Source organism: Hyperoodon ampullatus (genome assembly GCF_949752795.1).
Source record: "Hyperoodon ampullatus genome assembly, chromosome: 9".
In the NCBI taxonomy this organism is placed as follows: domain Eukaryota; kingdom Metazoa; phylum Chordata; class Mammalia; order Artiodactyla; family Ziphiidae; genus Hyperoodon; species Hyperoodon ampullatus.
The window spans coordinates 63,076,665-63,095,149 of record NC_136922.1 but is presented as its reverse complement, the minus strand read 5'-3'; the positions used below and the strand labels follow the sequence as shown (position 1 = coordinate 63,095,149).

Here is an 18,485-nt window from a genome sequence, read left to right as displayed (position 1 = left end):
AGATAGATAGTGGGAAGCAGCCGCATAGCACAGGGAGATCAGCTCGGTGCCTTGTGACCGCCTGGAAGGGTGGGATGGGGAGGGTGGGAGGGAGGGAGACGCAAGAGGGAAGGGATGGGGGAACAGATGTATATGTATGACTGATTCACTTTGCTATAAAGCAGAAACTAATAAAAAAATATATAAATAAAGAAAAAACTAAAGAAATAAAATAAATAAATAAAATAAAAATAAAAAAGTGGAAAAATAAAAAAAATAAAAGACAGATTCTCAGGCCCCGCTGAGTCTTACTAAGCCAGAATCACCAAGATTAGAACCTTGATTTCTTTTAGAAAGTCTCCTAAGTAACTTGTACAGACACAGTTATCCAAGCAGCAATCCACAGGCTGGCCTCACGGGCTAGACCATGTGTCAGCCCGCCCACCTGCCCAGTAACACCCAGGCCCTTTAGGAACTGCGGCCAGGCGTGGGGCATGTGGTGAGTTTGCAGTCAGAGTGGTAAAGCGCCTGATAAAGAGCCTGGCACAGAGGGAACTCTCGGGTGTATCCAGTCTTTCCCCCTTTCTATTCCCTTGACCTACATAGCAGAACTCTGGGACCAAGACCCACAGAGTTATGATCAAACTCAACAGAATTATCAGGCAGTCAAAATCAGGGGACAGTTTTATTTTTTTTAGAATGGGACCCAAAAAGCTATTTTGTCTAAGTCTAGATGAAATTTACAAGGAAGACAGTTTGGGGGGGGGATGTTAAATAATTATTTCAACCTTCTTGTTCTTCTTTCAGTAGGAGAGAGTTAGGGCCCTGAATACCTGAACTGTACTTTGTGGCCTTTTACATCATTTTGCTCGTAATAGATACAGCCTTTATATGAATCTAGATACCATTTTTCAAAACCTCAATTTTACACAGGCATTTTATCTACTGCACACTTAATAGGGAAAAACAAGTTACTGGAATTAACATTAAATTGGCAGGGCTTTCCCAGAATCACTCTAGCTTTGTGCTGAGTGAACGTCAAAATTATAATGCCATAGATAGATTAATGAGTATATTTTCCTGTAAAATATAAGCTCCAATTCATTGTATAACAGCTACTAACTACTGTATAAATCAAATTATCAGGGCACTTATCAAGATCTAATGAAAATATCTTAAGTATCTCAAGATAATAGTTACCTTAGGGAGACTATACCACAGTGAAGAAATAAAAATAACTTGAGGGGCTTCCCTGGTGGCGCAGTGGTTGGGAGTCTGCCTGCCGATGCAGGGGACGCGGGTTCGTGCCCCGGTCCGGGAAGATCCCACATGCCACGGAGGGGCTGGGCCTGTGAGCCATGGCCGCTGAGCCTGCGCGTCCGGAGCCTGTGCTCCGCAATGGGAGAGGCCACAGCGGTGAGAGGCCCGCGTACCGCAAAATAATAATAATAATAATAACTTGAATGGCAAAGATGCTTCTGGGAAATTAGGTAAAGATGTATTTATATAAAAATTCCACTGTGCAGCAATGGTTAATTGAATTTTCTGCTTAACTGTCTCACTCTCTGTGGAAAATCTTTCTAAAATGTACAGTCTACTCTCCTGCCTTAAAAGACAGCCAGAGGAGGATTGCTGAGTATCTGCTGCCTGGGGCAACAGTCTTCTGTCTACAGGAGATGGAGGGGCCCAAGTGTCACTGCAGGACCCAGAGGGTGAAGGTCTTTACCGGGCCTCCGGTAGGACTTCACCTGGCTGCCCCTTGTGATAAATGCTGAACGACAGGATCACGAAGTTCTTTCCACCTCTGACACTATGCCCTCCCACAGGGCATCTGCTGGAGAGCCCATTCTTGAATCAAATTATAACATTCTCTCTTCTTACAGAAAGAGCAATTAATTCAGAACGGTGGCTTCATTCCTTCGTGCGTGTATATTCATTCACTCGCTCATTCATTCATACATACACACTGACTATTTACTATGTCATCAGCCCCATGTCAAGTATGGGGATACAACGCATCCTGCAGCGTCCAAGGTAGTGCGGAAGGCAGATCCTAATTAAACCACCACACAAATATTCTATTATAAACATAATAAGCACAACAAAGGAAAAATAAGGGGTACCCTGAAGGCTTGTAACAGAAAGTGGGGGCATCGAGGCTGGGGGTTCAGGGAAGCACCCCGAGGTGCCTGTTCCATTTGCTACCTCAACTCCAACACACCCGCGTTAGCTGAACCCAAGCCCTGCGTCTGCCTGAATTAAACGTCACAGTGACCTTAAGAAAAAGGTGTTACTCAGAACTGCAGAAGGAAAACCATATGCAGGCAGAGAATGGAAATTTTTAGCATAACTGAATGCTATATTTTTAAGTACAGTCTTACTAAAAATAGCCTCATGGCGGGGAGGAGGGAGCACCGGGAATAATTGTTGCAGGCTCGGGTTCAAACTGCGCCCCAGAGCTGCGCATGCGCGGCGCGGTAGGCCAGTTGGGCGCTGCCGACTCAGGCTGGAAACCCCACACACACAGTTGGGATCTGTCCGCCCTCAGCCTGGTCTGTTTCTCCCTGACCGCATGTATGGCAAGCCTCCGCCCACTGGTCTCGGATGACCTGGCAGGGCTCACGAGTGCTTTTGACGTTGCCACATTCCGTTCCAGAACTCCGTACCACACGTTAAAAGCACGTACCTTGTTCTCCTTGTAGAGAACTTCAAGATGCAAAACCTTTCGGAGATGGTTTCTGCTGTTTATGCTGAGATCAGAGCGCGGGCGTTCCTGGTCCATGGTCACACACGTCTTCTTTAAGCCCTGAGGGAAGAACTCTGAATCACTCTTTACCATTTTAAATCAAAACCTTCCAGCTCTGACGCAGAGGATAAACAAAAGACTGTTGATGTTCTTTATGATCATCTTCTCCTGCCCTCCTCTCAGGATATTGGGAGGACCAAAAACTGACTTAAGCATTTATTTTTGTATAACCTTTACACTTGTTATCATCTTCACAATTATTATTCCGAATCTAACAGCCACCCTGTGGGCCGGGCTCAGGCTGAAGTTGTCAGCACGTTTTACAGAAAAGGAAAGTGAAATCCGGGTAACAACTGTCTGGCCCAAAGCTGGCTCAGGAGCCCTGGGTTTGGCCTAGATTTGGGGCCACAGGACATGAAGCTTTAAAAATAAACAAAAGGAAAAGCATAAACAAAAGGCCAATATTCATTTCCTTCTTTCAGATGGGGCACCAGGGTCGATTTGTCCAACATAACACAGTGGACTCACATAGCGGGAGTTCTGACCATCCCAGGCTGCGAGGCAGTGATGCGAGGACCCAGACTCACACGAAGCACGTGGTAAGCGTCTGCAGTGCCCAAGCGCAGCCGCTTTCCATCATCCGGCCCTGAACTCCCAGAAGGCCAGCCATGGGAAGCACTATTCCCCCTAAGAGCCTGGCTTCTTCATTTGAAAACGACAGCAGCTGTGGCTTGCCCACCTCCCCAGAACGCAGTGATAACCAAATGGCGGAAGATGAGGAGATGCCTCACACACAGCTCAGCCTGGCATTAAGGGAGTCCCTTGCTTCTGATGGATCCAGACCCCAGTGCAAGCCAGGCCTCAGTGGCTCCCCTAGGCTTTGTATTCAGAATTTTACAGAGGCTCTCAGTGCTGGGAAAACAAGACAAAACCTGCTGCCTGCCATGAATTGGGACAAGAAGAATTTGTGAAACAAGACATATGAACACAACCTTGAACCAAAAGGAATGAAAAGAAGTCTTGGGGAGGGGGGAAACAGAAAGAAATGTTGGGGAAAAGGTAGGGACATGCCTGGGTCCATTAAGGAGAGTCAGCCGGAAGGAGAGGTGAGACTCAAGAGGCACCTGCATTTCATGGGGGCTTAACCATAGCTTTCCCACCAAAGTGATGTGGAAACCTGTATAATGAGGGTCCCTCTCTTCTGGGTAACTCTCGATGTTTGTCAGCAGTTCAGATCAGCAAGTCTTGGCACACTTAACATATTCCCTGGGATTGTGGTGCAAACTGGCATTTGAAAACCACTGGAGCAGTGGACAAGGATGCCCTCAGAAATCAGCCAGTCATCGGTCCCATCATTCATTCAACAAACACTTGTCGTGCACCTACTCTGTGCACAACAAGGCTCTGTTCTAGCTGCAGGAGATATAGATGGATTATGACCAAGTCCTGCCCTCATGGAACTGACATTCTGTTAGGGAAGCAAACCATAAACAAAGGGGTAAATGTACAGTACACCAGCTGCTAATATGCTCGATTATGAAGACAGAGAAAACAGAGAGAGGGGAGACACTATTTTAGGTAGTCAGCTATTTATTGAGCATCATCCATGTGCTCACTCCTGTCTTCAAGTTTCCCCATCTGTGAAATGAAAGGAACAAACCATTAGTCCACTCGTTCATCTGCTAGAGGCAGAGGAGTGAACAGACCAAAGTCCTGGCCCTCATAGAGCTCACCTACTATCAGGAAAAAGACAACAAATAGAATACCCTATGGGAAAAAAAATACAGCAGAGTCAGGAAACAGACAGGGCCAGGAGGGAGTGCAGGGAAGGGTTGCTACTTTATAAAAGGTGATCAGGAAAGGCTTCATGATTAAGCGACATTAGAGTCGAGACATGAGGGAACTAAGGGAGCAGATTGTGCAGACACCTGTGGGTAGTGTTCTACAAGGGTAAAGGCCCTGTGGCAGCTACAAGGAGGCCAGTACAGCTAGAGCCATGTAACTAGGGAAAAGTGTCAAGAAATGAGGTCAGAGAGGTTGCCCAGAGCTTGCTAAGGAAAGGCCTTGTCGGCTTTTGTACAATGGAAAGGCTCCTGGAGGATTTGAAAAAAGGAGCATCCTGGACTAACTTATATTTGCAAAGGATCACTTGGCTGCTAGGTTGAGAACAGACTGTATGAGATAGGGGATCACATATTAAGATTAGAAGGCTATTGAACAACTCACATGAAAGATGGAGGTGACTTGGACCAGGGTGGTTGCAGCATAAGTGGGAATAAGTAGCTACATTCTTTAAGTGCTCTGATGGGAAAGCCCACAGATTTACTGATGGACTGCATGCAGGGTGCACAAAAAGGAAAAAAAAGCCAGGAATGGTTCCAAAGGTTTTGGTCCAAGCAACCAGACAGTTAGTGATGCTACTTACTGAAGCTGGAAAAATTGCAGGAGGTGAAGGAATCAGGAATTGAGTTCTGAACGTGTTAAGTTGAGATGTTTATTGGATATCCAAGTGGAGTTGAGATGTTTATTGGATATCCAAGTGGAAATGTAACATAGGCAGTTGGAAAGAATGTAAGAGTTCAAGGAGAGGTCTTGGATAGAGTTAGACATTTGGAAACTGTCAGCATATCGATGGTATTGGAACCCACAACAGTGGTGGAAGTGGCTGGGAAATGAATGGAGAAGAGAAGAGGGCCAGAGACTCAGTCTTTAAGCCCACCAGCATGCACAGCTCAGGAAGCCAGGGGGGACTTGCCAGGAACCTGAGAAGGTATAGAAGGAAAACCAGGAGGGGGTGATCTCCAGAAGCCAAGGGGAATGAGTTTCCAAGAAAGGCATAATCAACTGAGTCAAACACAATTGTTAGATCAATAAGTGTAAGGAACAAAAATCAGAAGTCATTGGTGAACTTGACAAGAGTTGTTACCATGGAGTGATGGGGACAAAAGCCTGATTAAAGTGGGTTTGAGAAAACAAGGAGAAGAATTAGAATCAGAACATACAGAGCCCTTTCATGGGTTTTGCTATAAAAGAGAAAGAGACTAGTAGCTGGAGGGTCTTGGGGGTCAAGATGGAATTGGTAGGAGCACGTATACACGTTGATAAGACTAACCCAGTAGAGAAAGCAAAATGTATGCTACAATACAGAGAGATGATGATAACTGCACCAGTGTCCTGGAACACACAAGAGGGGACAGGCACACAGGGAGGGGTTGGCCTTACCCAGGAAGATGGAGAATTCATCCCTAAGAACAGGAGGCAGGGTGGGGCAAATAGTTCAGGCCCAGGAAGGTTAGTTACTATGGTGGTAGGGCGTGCTGGAGTTTTCTCAAGGCTGCTTCTATTTTCTCAGTGAAATTAGAGGAGGAGGGGGCTTTGGAGCTTGAGGAGAGAGATGTGTGAAATGGTCGGTCAAGATTTGAGAGAGTGAACGGGCTGGAGAGGTATAAGCAGATGGGCAGGCATCCCTGAGGCATCACAGGAGTGAGTGGCCATGAATTTGGCATGAAACCATCAACATGGTGGTGTGTTTTCCCCCAGCCCCATTCAGCTCTGCAGTGCAGGCACAGAGTAGACCAAGCTGAATTTTTAACATCAGAGGAGTATAAAGAAGGGAGAGACAGGCAAGGGAGTTGAGCGTGGTGTTGAGGGCGTGATTACAATGATGGGCGGGTAAGACGTGAGGAGAGGTCACAGAGGGCTGAGGAATGATGAAAAGTTGGCAGAAACAGTGGAATGGAGATGGGAATGAGGCTGAAGAATAGTTTATAGCGGGCTACTGATGGGGGTGAGCTGGAAGTGAGGGACGATGGGATGCTTGGAACTGAGATTATGGAAACAAGCCTAGGGCATGACCACCTGGAAGGAGTGTCAAAGGTCAGATGGGACAGGTCCCTGCAGGAGAGGGAGGCTGGGGCACGAGAGGAGGGAGGCCTGGAAGGCTAGGGCACCAGAAGAGTCACCTTGGTGGACCCTGCCATTGCCAGGAGACTGTCATGGTTCTCCCTGCAGGGGGATCACGCTTGGTGGAGGCCAGTGTAGCTGGGTACAAAGTAGGTTGGAGGGTAGAGGAGGAGTAGTGGAAGGTGAGGTTCGAGGGGGAACCGGCAGCCACGTCATGGGGAGCCTGGTAGGCCCTGGTGAGGCCTTCCCTGGGATTTTATTCTAATTGCAAAAGGAAGCACATGGACGGTTTTGGACAGAGGAGTGACATGATCTGACCTGCTCACCTTGGGCAAGTTTCTTCGCCTGCCAGTCTGATCATAGTCTTTCGTGAAAGGGAATAAATAATTATACCTCTTTCAGGACTGTTATGAGGATTTGAGAAAACAAACAGGCATCTAGAAGGTACCTTGCACCACGATGGGCACGTTCTTGGTTAGAACCGCTCGGTACCTGCCTTGTGCCAAGCCCTGAGGGGAGTACACAGTCTCTGCCCCAGAGCAGAAGGTGATAAGCAAAGCAGCCAACCTGAGCTGCAGTTCCAACTCTCCATGACTTTCTGAATGACTGCAGGCAACTCCTTTCTCCTCTCGGGGCTTTAGTGTGCCCGATGAAAAGTAGGAAGGAGAGGAGACCAAGTGAACCAGACGACTGCCAAGGTTCCGCCCAGTTCAGGTGTCAGCTCTGTGGACCTGTCTGGTGGGTGAGACAGGCAGATGTGTAAACTATGACATGAGCACCGATGAGCAAACCACAGACAAATGAATCCGTTATTTCAGCCGCAGTTACCTGAGACATCTTGAAGGAAATGGAACTTGGGATGGGCCATGGGTGGAACAGGGAAAAGAAAGCATGTGAGAGAAGCTGGAAATGAGATTGGGCTGGTAAGGTGAGGTCAAGCTACAGGGGAGCCTTGGATATCAGGTGAGGTCTCTGGATTTCGTTTGTACTCGAGAAAGGATACGTATGAGGAAAACTCTCAGAGAGTTTTGCTTGGTAGCCCAGACTTAAAAGAAACGATGGCTGTGGTCAGCCTCACAGGGTGTATCACTGATATCCCCTGTGTAGCCAGGACTAGGTGATGGCAGGTCAATTAGCCATAAAAACAGAGCAGGTACAGTGAGGCCACATTGCATTTTAAATAAAAATACATTTTCAAAAAGCAAAGAAAGACACTTTCAAAACAAGTGCACATCAGAGATGGGGGAGGAGACAATGTTGAATGCCAACTATGTGCCAGATACAGTGGCTGGGACCTGCCCGTACATTATTATTAATCCTCTTTATAAATCTGCCAAGAGTAGGTCTTATTATTCCTCTTTTACAGATAAGGAAATCAAGGCAGTGAGTAAGGTACTCCAGCTTGAGCTGCTAATTAATAGCAGATATTTGAACTGTTCCCTCTGACTCCAAAGCCCTTCCCTTTCCCCCATTCAAAACACTGTTTATTTTGTTTGTGTCTTTTAATGCCAGACAAGAGCCCATCGTCCCCGCCCAACATGACGCCAGGAGGACACCAAACACATAGCAGGTGGTCAGCCTGGGTCAGCAGTGGGTGCTTTCCCTACACACCAGTACACAGTGACCCCCAGTGACCTTTTCCCCAGCCTGCCTTCATCTCCACTGTCAGGGCAGGTGGGAGCCAAGGACCTCCCCAACTTCTGAGTTCTCTGAAAACTCTCCTGGGACAAGACAATAGGAGAAATTAAAAACAAAACGACCTCAACGATTGAATTTCCCACTGATGAACAAGACTAAAAGGTCTGACTGACAACAACTTTTTTTAGCCCTTTGGATTTCCTTTGGGGGTAAGTTCTTTCCTAGTGGGATGTAAGCCTTGGGACTGGTTATGGAGCCCGGCGGCAAGGCCGGCCTGCTGGGCTCCCAGAGCCTCGTGAACTTTAGGAAAATGGGGAGGGCCCAGGCCCCTGGTTCGCGCGCCCTGGAGGGAGACGCCCGGGAGGACGGCCGCGGTCTCGCCCCGCTTTGCGGGAAGTGCACCGTGAGAGAAATGGCTCCTGGGAAAGGTAGTTCCCCAGGCCCGGGAAAGTGGCGCTTGCCTCGGGCATCTCTAGGGCAGGCAGCGGGTAGAGGAAGGGCTCCCTCCCGCAAGGTGCAGAGGTTGCAGGAGTGCCTCCAGACTGTTCGCCCCGCCACCCCCAAAATTGAGCAACTTCCCAGGGCTGTGAGGGCGGCGCCACGTACCTTCCTGCTGAGGAACTCCCTGACCAGGGAGGCCGCCACCTCCTCCACGAAGAGGCTGTCCATGCTCCGGTCTGCCCACGAGGCCGCAGCGCCGCAGCCCCAGATCCCGGGTCCGTCGCGGCCAGTATGGCCGCGTTGCCGCGGCGACGGTGTCATCAGACCCGGAGAACTCCGCCCCTTCCCTGGGAGCGCGCGGGCTGGGAAGGCGGGAGGGAAGGGGCGGAGCAACCTTCAAACTTGCCCTGAGAGCTGGAGGCGGAACCCAGAAGGTACAAGCTCCGTGCATCCCAGGGATCAGGCCGCGGGCTCCGGGATTAGGTCCTGGCACTGGCCCTGTCCATCTGGGTGGCCTAGAACAAGTCGCTGTTCCAATCTGAGTAGCATCTCACAAGGTTTGAATTGGGGAGAGTGCCTGGCTCCTGGTTCCTAGAGGAGTAAACCCCCAGTGAAGTGGCCCCTAGAGGTCCACCCCCAGCACCTCAGCCGTCTCCTGGGTTCCCCCAGGCTGACCCACCTTGGTTGGCCTCCGCTGCAAGGATAAGGAGGCCCAGGACTCTCTGCTGACTTGGTGCTCAAATTAAAGGATGAATCCCTGGCCCCCTTGGTGCCTGCTGTCCCATAAGGAGACTGCCAGTTATTGAACACCAGGCATTTTCACACGTTATCACATCTTTAATCCTACAACCTCCAGGCAAGGTGCTTGCTATCGGCCCATTCTTTAAACCAAGACACTGAGATTCAGAGACGTTAAGATTGTGCTAAAGATCACACAACTAGGAACTGACAAGGCTAGGATTCCAGCCAAACCCATGCCTTTGCCCAGTATCAGCTTCCCCAAACTCAGTCACTTGGGGACCACCTTCACAATCTCCGCCCCATCCGCGCATCACCCAGTGTATTGGTCTGCTAGCACTGGTGTACAAAGTACCACACACTGGGTGGCTTAAACAACAGAAATGTATTCCCTCACAGTTCTGAAGGTTAGATGTCCAAGATCAAGGTGTCAGCAGAGTTGGTTCCTTCTGAGGTCTCTCTCCTTGGCATATAAATGGCCGCCTTCTCCCTGTGTCTTCGCATGGTCTTCCCTCTGCATGTCTGTGTCCTAATCTTCTCTCCTTAAAAGGATACCAGTTAACTGGATTAGGTCTACGCTAAATACCTCATTTTAACTTAATTACCTCTTTAATGGCCCAGTCTCCAACTACACGTACATTCTGAGGTACTGGGGGTTAGAACTTCAACATACGAATTTTGAGGGACACAATTCAGTCCATAAAACCTATACTGTTACTTAACATATTATTGACTTTAAGCCATCATACATGTTTCTAGATTTATTTCAAAAGGAAAGTATGGAAATCCAAGATCAAGGCACCGACAGATTCAGTGTCTGGTGAGGACCTGCTTCCTGGTTCGTAGATGGCTATCCTCCTACTGCATCTTCACATGGCAGAAAGAGTGAGGGAGCTTGGTGGGGCCTCTTTTATAATGGAACGAATCCCCTCCAAGAGGGCTCCACCGTCATGACCTAAGCACCTCCAAAGGCCCTATCTCCTGATACCATCATGCTAGCGGTTAGGATTTCAATATATGAATCTAGGGGAAACACAAACATTAGACCATAACGATTACTTAGATAGTAGTATTTCAGCAAAAACTTGAAGAAAGACAGGATAAAAGCCATGCAGATACTCAGAAAAAGAGCACTCCAGGTAGAAGGAACAAGTGCAAAGGTCCTGAGACAGCATTGAGCCTGAGTGCTTGTGAAACAGGGAGGCCAGGAGGGAATGAGGCAGCAAGACCCACTACGAAGGCCTGTGGCTCTCGGAAGGACTTGAGCTTTTACTCTGAATTGGTTTTTGAGCAGAGGAGAGACAGGCTCTAAGCTAGGTTTTAACAGGATCTCTCTGGCTTTGGGGTTGAGAATAGACTGTAGAGGGGTGAGTGTAGAAACCACTGTCCTAAGGTTTGCCTTCATCAATTTGACATTTTGTTGATGCCAGGGCTGTCTCAGTCCCTTTTAAGAATGTCTGCATCATCTTAAACATCCTTCTATACTGTGACTTTTGAATAACTCAGGAAAATTTCCATTTAAGAAGACTTCTGCCCTAATTTCAAACACAGGAGCACATTTTCAAGCTATCAAGAAAATAAACTGTTTAAGAGTCGACCAGCTGAGAAAAGAATCAGTCTCATTCTCCAGATTAGGAAAACTATCATCTCAGCATCTCCCGCTCTGATACCCCTGTTATCTTTCTTCCCACATGAGCCTGTGGGGTGAAGAAATGAGTCCAGAACTTGCAGGGGTAAACAAGACTTTTCTCTAGTGAGTTGTAAGCAGTCACACAGAGCCTCATCTCATACCAAACACCAAAATAAAGGCTAAATATCTTTTTAAAATCATCACAGAAGCTATCACAATTGGATAGCTATCAGATCTCTGGACATGGAAGGATTTTCAAAGCTTAGATAGAAACAAGCCCAAAGGAAAAATAATTTAACACATTTTATTAAAGAAAAATTAAATATTTGTCCTGAAACAATAAACAGCAAAAGCATTGTTTTCCTTAGAAAAATAATTTGGCAAGTATTTACCTAAATTATTTGTACGAAAAGTTTTTAAAAATTGATCCATTAATCTTATGTCTAGGAATCCAGCCCAAAGCCAGAATCCAAAATACAGAAAAAGCTTATTGCACGAGGATATTAATTATGAGATTATTTATAACAATGAACACCTGTAAGTCTCTTACCTGTCAACCACTTGGGGAGCAGTTAAGTCAAGTTACTTGGACCTCTGTGTACTGTTTATTAGGCAACACTAAAAACTGACATTACGAGCTCATTTAGAGTGATACAGAGAAGGGATGCTGACCCCGTGCCGGACAACCAAGCAGGCATGGGGGGCACACACGGTGACTCTACGGCCCTGCAAAAACACTGCAGGTTCACATGTCTGGGGGCACACTTATAACAAGAAACCCTGTGACAAATATGACACACTCAGTGTCACCAATAATTTTAATCCTCCTAGAGTTTATGTTAATTGAGTCTGAATATAAAATACTTTTTTAACAAATTGGAGAGACATCTAACTTTATTTTCTTCCAACTGGACAGGCAGTTGTGCCCTCACCATTTATTATATAATAGACCCTTTTCTCACTGAGTGGAAATAGCACAAGTACAGGTTCTAGTAATATCAGAAGAGGGGGAAATTTGCACTGAAAACAATAAAATAGAGTTTCTAGTCTGTTAAAACTCAAAAACCTGAAAAATAAATGTTGATTCTGGGTGGTAGGACTTGGGGCTGTGCGGCTCACATCACAGTGGCCTCAGTATCACCTGGGAACCAGAATTTGCATTTAGCCGGGTCCCCAGGCTATTCCCAGGCACACTAGTTTGAGCAGCACAGCTAAGGGACCTGGATAGACTGCGCAGTATGATGGGGAGAGAATAAGGTTTGGAGCTGGTCTTTATTTTGGCTTTGGACATGGGCCTTGAATCTGTACCTAGACCTAGACTTGCTGCAGGACCCCCTTGGGAAAAGGCCCGTCACCTTCATCCTCCTCATCTCCAACGGGAGGGGGGAGGGTCTCAACATCCTCTCTACTGATTGTTGTGAAGACGGCAGCGAACGAGGGTGGGGGACACACCTGGCACGTATTATAGGCCAGGGCCCCAGACTTGCCTGTTTGCAAAACACACTAGAGTTTGCTACCTGAAATCTCTGATCTTAGGTGAATTTTTGAAAGAGATTTGGCAACACTTTTTTATATAAAACTTTTATTTGAGATCATGTAGATTCAGATGCAGCTATAGAAATAATACACAGAGATCCACGTATGCTTTACCCAGTTTCCATAATGGCGGCATCTTTCAAAACATAGTAAATATCACAACCAGGATATTGTCACTGATACAACCCACTGCTCTTATTCATCTTTTCCTAGTTTTACTGGTAGTCATATGTGTGTGTTTGCGTGTGTGTGTGTGTGTGTGTTTGCACAAATTCTATGCAATTTAATCACATGTTGTGTTTATGTATGCCAATAGTTTTTAAATGGTTTGTGCAAACAGAGGCTTCCCAACCTTTTCAGGGGCCCCGGTTAAGTTTACTTTTACCCTCAGCAAAATAAAGGATTTATTGGGCTTCCCTGGTGGCGCAGTGGTTGAGAGTCCGCCTGCCAATGCAGGGGACACGGGTTCGTGCCCTGGTCCGCGAAGATCCCACATACCGCGGAGCAGCTGGGCCTGTGAGCCATGGCCGCTGAGCCTGCGCGTCCGGGGCCTGTGCTCCGCAACGGGAGAGGCCACAACAGTGAGAGGCCTGCGTACCGGCAAAAAAATAAATAAATAAAGGATTGATTAAGCAAATAGAGTAAACAGGATTGAAGACAGGAGGAAATATTTAACCAAGGTCAGGACAAACTATTTTCAAGAGCAAGCTCACTGACCTCAGTCAGTGAAATCTTAGCCACCTTTGCATCCTGTTTTCCACCCTACGGGTTTTTCCTTTCTTCGTCTCATTTTTCCACCAATCCCAAAGAGGGAAGCATCCTTGACCTATTCCAGATGCTGGTCTCTCTGTGTCTTTGTCCATCTGTGTCTCTCTCTTAGTTCTGGGGCACTGCCCCTCTGCTTCATGCCCTCCCAACCTTAACCCTCACCCGCAGTACGTGCATTCAAAACATCACCTCTCACGAGCCAAGCACTGAGAACCCCCAGGAGCACATGTTGGCCACCCTGTTGCATTTCTGTGTTGAAATAATTATCAAACAGATAAACTCCAGCCAGAAAAGCTAACATCGTGGCCTGACTCCAACTATGTGGAATCTGAGCTCCTCCCTGGGCGGGAGGGTCTGTCTAAGGAGATTATGAAACTCCTGATGGGAAGAGGCAGGGAGAGGAAAGTGGATATAACGGGACTACAGCAATGGGAAACACAGCCAGGTCCCAGCTAGAATGGAGGGCAAGCTGTACACAGGAGAGGACTACAGGAAAGAGATCGACTCCCAGGACTACTTAAAGACGTACTGCACCTTCGATTCAGGCACCGTAGCTGAAAATGAAATCTTGACATTTAACCTGAAAAACCTCTTTGAAACCTTCTCTTCAGGTGAGTGTCTGGTCTCCATCTCAGGGAGAGACAGGGCTGCACCTGACAGGAAGAGCTGCCGGCGGCAGGGGACCTGTGCTCTGGGACACTGCTCACCAAGGATGTTGCAAAGGCAGTTCAGCCTGTGAACCCATGAGGCCCTCTGCCGGGTGGCCACTGAGCGGGACCTAAGCACTGGCCTTAGAAGCCAAAGAGCCAGGCTTGAGTCTGTGACAGTCAGTCTCAGTTTCTTCCCCCTGTGAAATGGGAAGGTAACTCCTGAGCTGTGGGGCTCACAGGCTCATGCTGGAGGGGATTTGAGACAACAGACATGAGCACACTGCCCGCATCTGACTATCTCTGCCTGTCTTCCCGTAAAGCCGGGGTTTGTAGCCTTGGCTCCTGAATCCCCTTGAAAATCTGAGGAAAGCTCTGGTGCACAGGCGTGCGCGCGCACACACACACACACACACACACACAGTCACACTCCTAATCTTTTACTCAGAATTAAGAGAGCTCATGGATACACAAAGCCAAACCACAGCTCAGTTTACAAAACCCTGCTCTTGGGCGTCAGGCTGGGTGATCAGCAAGGATTATCGCCCAGGTTCCTCAGTGCACACAAGGAGAGGCTGAGGTGGGAAAGAAGGGGGTGGCCAGACCAGGTCAGACTGCCAGTCAGTGGCAGCAGCGAACTTCAAGATCAGTTAACGCAGGGCTGCCATGCACAGTTGGGCAGGGAGTATACTGAACAATTAGGGGTTACTCAGTCACTCAGCAAACATTGCCTTACTATGTAATCAGTGCCAAGAACGGTATATTAAGCAATGTCCACAAAAATACAGATGAAAGAAAGCTTAAGGCTCACAGAGACATCTGAGGACACTTTCTAGAGGAAGGACCGGCACTGAGCCTTGAAAAATAGACAGGTGTGTTTCAATGGAGAGCGGAGGAGGGGGGAAGCAGGGAGAAGAGGGAAGTGCACTTAGTGCTTCTCCGAGGCAAAGATCCTTCCCCTCAACTCATCACCGGATCCCCTTGCCTCCCCTGATTGGCTGAGCCAGTTTTGAACCCACTGGCTCGGGTCTTATCCCTTATCAGAAGCTCTGTCTTCTGCAACAGAGGAGGTGGGAGAGTGGGCCATGGGGGGTCACTCTCACCATTGTTTTAAACCCAGAGTCAGAAGACTGTTGGAAACAAACCAGTTCCAACCAAGAAGTCAATCTGAAACCTGCCCAGAAGTGCAGAACTTGTCCTATCAGGCCTCTGGTAGCAACCCTTGGGGCAGCAGGGGGACGTGGTGTGCGCCAGGCTGTGCCCCACCTGCCAGCCGTCACCCCCTGAGCCCCAGGCATGGGGGTCTGGACTCCCCACACAGCCTGGCTGCTACCCAAGGCAGGGTCGGGTCCCCTGTGAGCCACCCTCCCCTGCTGGCAAGTCCTGGGGCAGGGCAGAGCCCGGCATCTCCATCCATCACAGCTGGGCCTGGAGTAGGGTGTCCCCCGCTCCCACGCACCTGGAAAACACTGTCTCCTGCAGCAGGAGTGAGAGGTGACGTCCTGATCAACACTGGCCCAGGCCCCACCATCTACCAGCTGCTCTCGGCCTGTGAAGCCTTCCGGGAGATCATCGCCTCAGACCACTCGGAGCAGAACCCCCAGGAGTTGAAGAAGTGGCTGAAGAAGGAGCCAGGGGCCTACGACTGGTCCCCAGCCATGCAGTACGTGTGTGAGCTGGAGGGAGACAGGTACCCACGGCCACCATCCCTCTCAGATGAGGTCTCCCCGTCACCTGCAGGCCAGAGCCTGAACCTGCCACCCTGCTTCACCTGCCACTTCCCTACAGGTTCTTCCTGACCTGGGTCTCTGACCCAGAGCACCTCCCTCTCTTTGAGTGAGTCCTGCCTCCAGCCTCAGAGCTGCCTGTGCTCTTAGCTTTGGTTGCCCTACTGGGCTCTCCATACTTTGTATCCCACCCATCCTGCAGAACCAGCTTCAGTCCCGCCTCCTCCTGGAAGCCTCCCCTGATTGCTCTAGCTCACACAGATCTCACTTCCCTCTGGTACAGCTTCTCCTTAACCCTAATGTTGGAGGGGGACTTGTTATGGGAAGACATGGGCTTCAAGGAATCCCCCTGAAGCACTCTTACAAAATCCCACAGACCAACAGCACTGACCCCTCCAGGCACCTTCCCCATCCAATTCACAGAGAGGGAACCCATCTACCAGAGCCCCAGGGGTCACAGGCAGGATGCTGGCCCTGATTTTGCAGCTGAGGAAACTGAGGCCCAGACATGGAGAGTGGCCTCTAGGACACCTTAGAGCCAGGACAAAGATCAGAGTTTAAATTCCTGACCCATCCTTGGCCCATGGGGCTCTGACCTAGTTATAGGTAGGGGCAGCCTGAAGGGGGACAGAGCTGGAGGGTCTCTAAGCACAGGGTCTCCACATCAACCCAGCCTGGGCTTCATTCATTCCTGTCATCATTCACGGAGAGCATTCTGATGGTCACGCCTGCTTCTAGATACTGGAACTATTACAGTGAACAGACAAAGTCTCAGCCCCAAGGAGCTCACATTCTAGTAGGGAAGACAACACAACCAAGCTAGATAGAGGTAGATATTCAGGGAAAAGCAAGTGTTCTAGAGAAGAATCTTCAGCTGAGTAGAGGCCTACAAGAGGTAGGGGTGCTGTGTTAGGTGGAATGGTGTCTTAATCACCTCAGGCTGCCATAGAAATGCCATAGACCCAGTGGCTTAAACAAAGACATTCATTTCTCACGGTTCTGGAGACTGGAAGTTCAAGATCAGGTCTGGTGAGGGCCCTTTTCCTGGCTGGTAAACAGCCGTCTTCTTGTTGTGTCCTCACAAGAAGGAAAAGGAAAGTCAGCAAGCTCTCTAGTGTGTCTTCTTTTAAAAGGCACAAATCCCACCATGAGAGGCCCCACCCTCATGATCTCATCTACCTCTAATTACCTGCCAAAGGCTGCATCTCCAAATACCCTCACATTCATGTTAGGGTTTCAGCATATGATTATGAGGGGGGCACAATTCCGTCCACAGCAGATGGTAAGAGGAGGCCTCTCCAAGGAGGAGCCCTCGGAGCAGCTTCCTGGGTGAGGTGAAGGAGAAAGAATGTGAAGATCTGGGGAAAGAGAGTGTCAGGCAGAGGGGACAGCAAGGGCCAAGTCCCAGCAATGGGAAAGAGCATGTTTAACAGAGCATATTTAAAGGGTCAAGGGCTGCAGGGAAGAAGCATGCGGATATGTTGCTGAATGGGGACAAAGTTTCAGTATGGGGTGATAAAAAATTTTGGAAGCAGACAGTAGTGATAGTTGCACACATTGTGGATGCAATTAAGGCCCCTGAATTGTACATTTAAAGTGATTTAAATGGCAAGTTTCTGTTATATATATTTTACAACTTGAAAAATTAATAAGGCAATGTATCAAAAATTGAATTATTTTGAATTATCAAGAAGAAAGATAAATAGAAGGAGAGGAAGGAGGAAGTGGACAAAGAGGAAGAAGGAAGAATCAAATGTCAAATCCCCTGTCACCTACCAGCTGTGTAGCCTTGAGCAAATCACTCAACCTCTCTGTGCCTCAGTTTCCTCATCTGTATAATGGGGGAAATACGATCTCCCTCAAAGAGTAGCTCAACAGGTTAAATCATGGGCCTTGCCCATAGGGAGCCCCTGCATAGGGGGCGAGGGGTGGAGGGATGTTGTCATAACTTTCATCATCACCTCCATGACCCTCCCCCACAGGAGCAAGTGGCAGGAGAAGGAGGCCCGTCTCCGAAGGACAGCCACGCGGGTTACTGAAGCGTGACGCGAACCAGCCGCACCCACTGGGGCCTGCCCAGGTGCCACCAGTTGACTGCGTGCTGACCCTGCTGGCCCTGGAGTGCGCCTGCCATGACGTGGACGCCTACCGGGCGGCCAGGCAAGGCCTGGTCAGCCTGCTGAAGCCGGGCAGGCACCTGGTCACCGTGCGCAGTAGCCCTGTGCACCCAGCACTATATGGTGGGCGCCAAGAAGTTCTTTGGGCTCCACCTGGAGAAGGAGACGGTGGAGAAGGCCTTGCAGGAGGCCGGCTGCCAGGTGCTGAGGTGCCAGTACTCCCCCGTCAGCTACTCAGAGGCCCACTGCATCAACGAGGGCATCTGCTTTGTGGTCGCCCGCAAGGGTCCCGGGGCCTGAGGCCAGCCTGGCAGAGAGGGCCTGCCCCAGAAGGGAAGTCAGGGCCAGCGTTTCTTAGAGTCTCACTCCACAGCCCCCTAATGATGCAGGGCCAACCTGAACCCTATCCCTTCATTCTTATTACTATGTCCCAAGATCACAGGTGAAAAGCAGGGTCTCCCTGCCCCCAGCCCAGGGATCCGTCCCCCACACCCTTTTCTGGCTCATACTGCACCAAAAAATCAGGAAAATAAAGTGGCTCAGCTAGATATTGCCTTAATTTGGTTCCTCCCCCCACCCCCCCGAAGCAGACCCTCAGACAAGGATTTGAGAGCA

The 18,485-nt window shown here is 48.9% G+C and overlaps 2 protein-coding genes across 2 annotated transcripts in view; one reads left to right on the top strand and one right to left on the bottom strand.

The window, feature by feature from the left end:
* The window catches only part of MINDY4 (MINDY lysine 48 deubiquitinase 4), a 153,327-nt gene extending 144,351 nt beyond the window's left edge, over positions 1-8,976 (bottom strand). Inside the window, exons 1-2 of the mRNA XM_079711487.1 lie at positions 8,873-8,976; positions 2,666-2,785 (exon numbers count right to left, since the gene is read on the bottom strand). Coding sequence (XP_079567613.1) covers positions 2,666-2,785; positions 8,873-8,935 — 183 coding nt within the window. The 5' untranslated portion in view covers positions 8,936-8,976. The remainder of the gene's footprint in view (positions 1-2,665; positions 2,786-8,872) is intronic.
* Positions 8,977-13,836: 4,860 nt separating this feature from the next.
* On the top strand, positions 13,837-18,170 carry INMT (indolethylamine N-methyltransferase; the record flags this gene model as incomplete). Its single annotated transcript, XM_079710986.1, is given in 5 exon segments — positions 13,837-13,990; positions 15,509-15,716; positions 17,736-17,784; positions 17,786-17,962; positions 17,964-18,170. Coding segments are annotated over 5 exon segments (795 nt in total).
* Between the last annotated feature and the right edge of the window lie 315 nt (positions 18,171-18,485).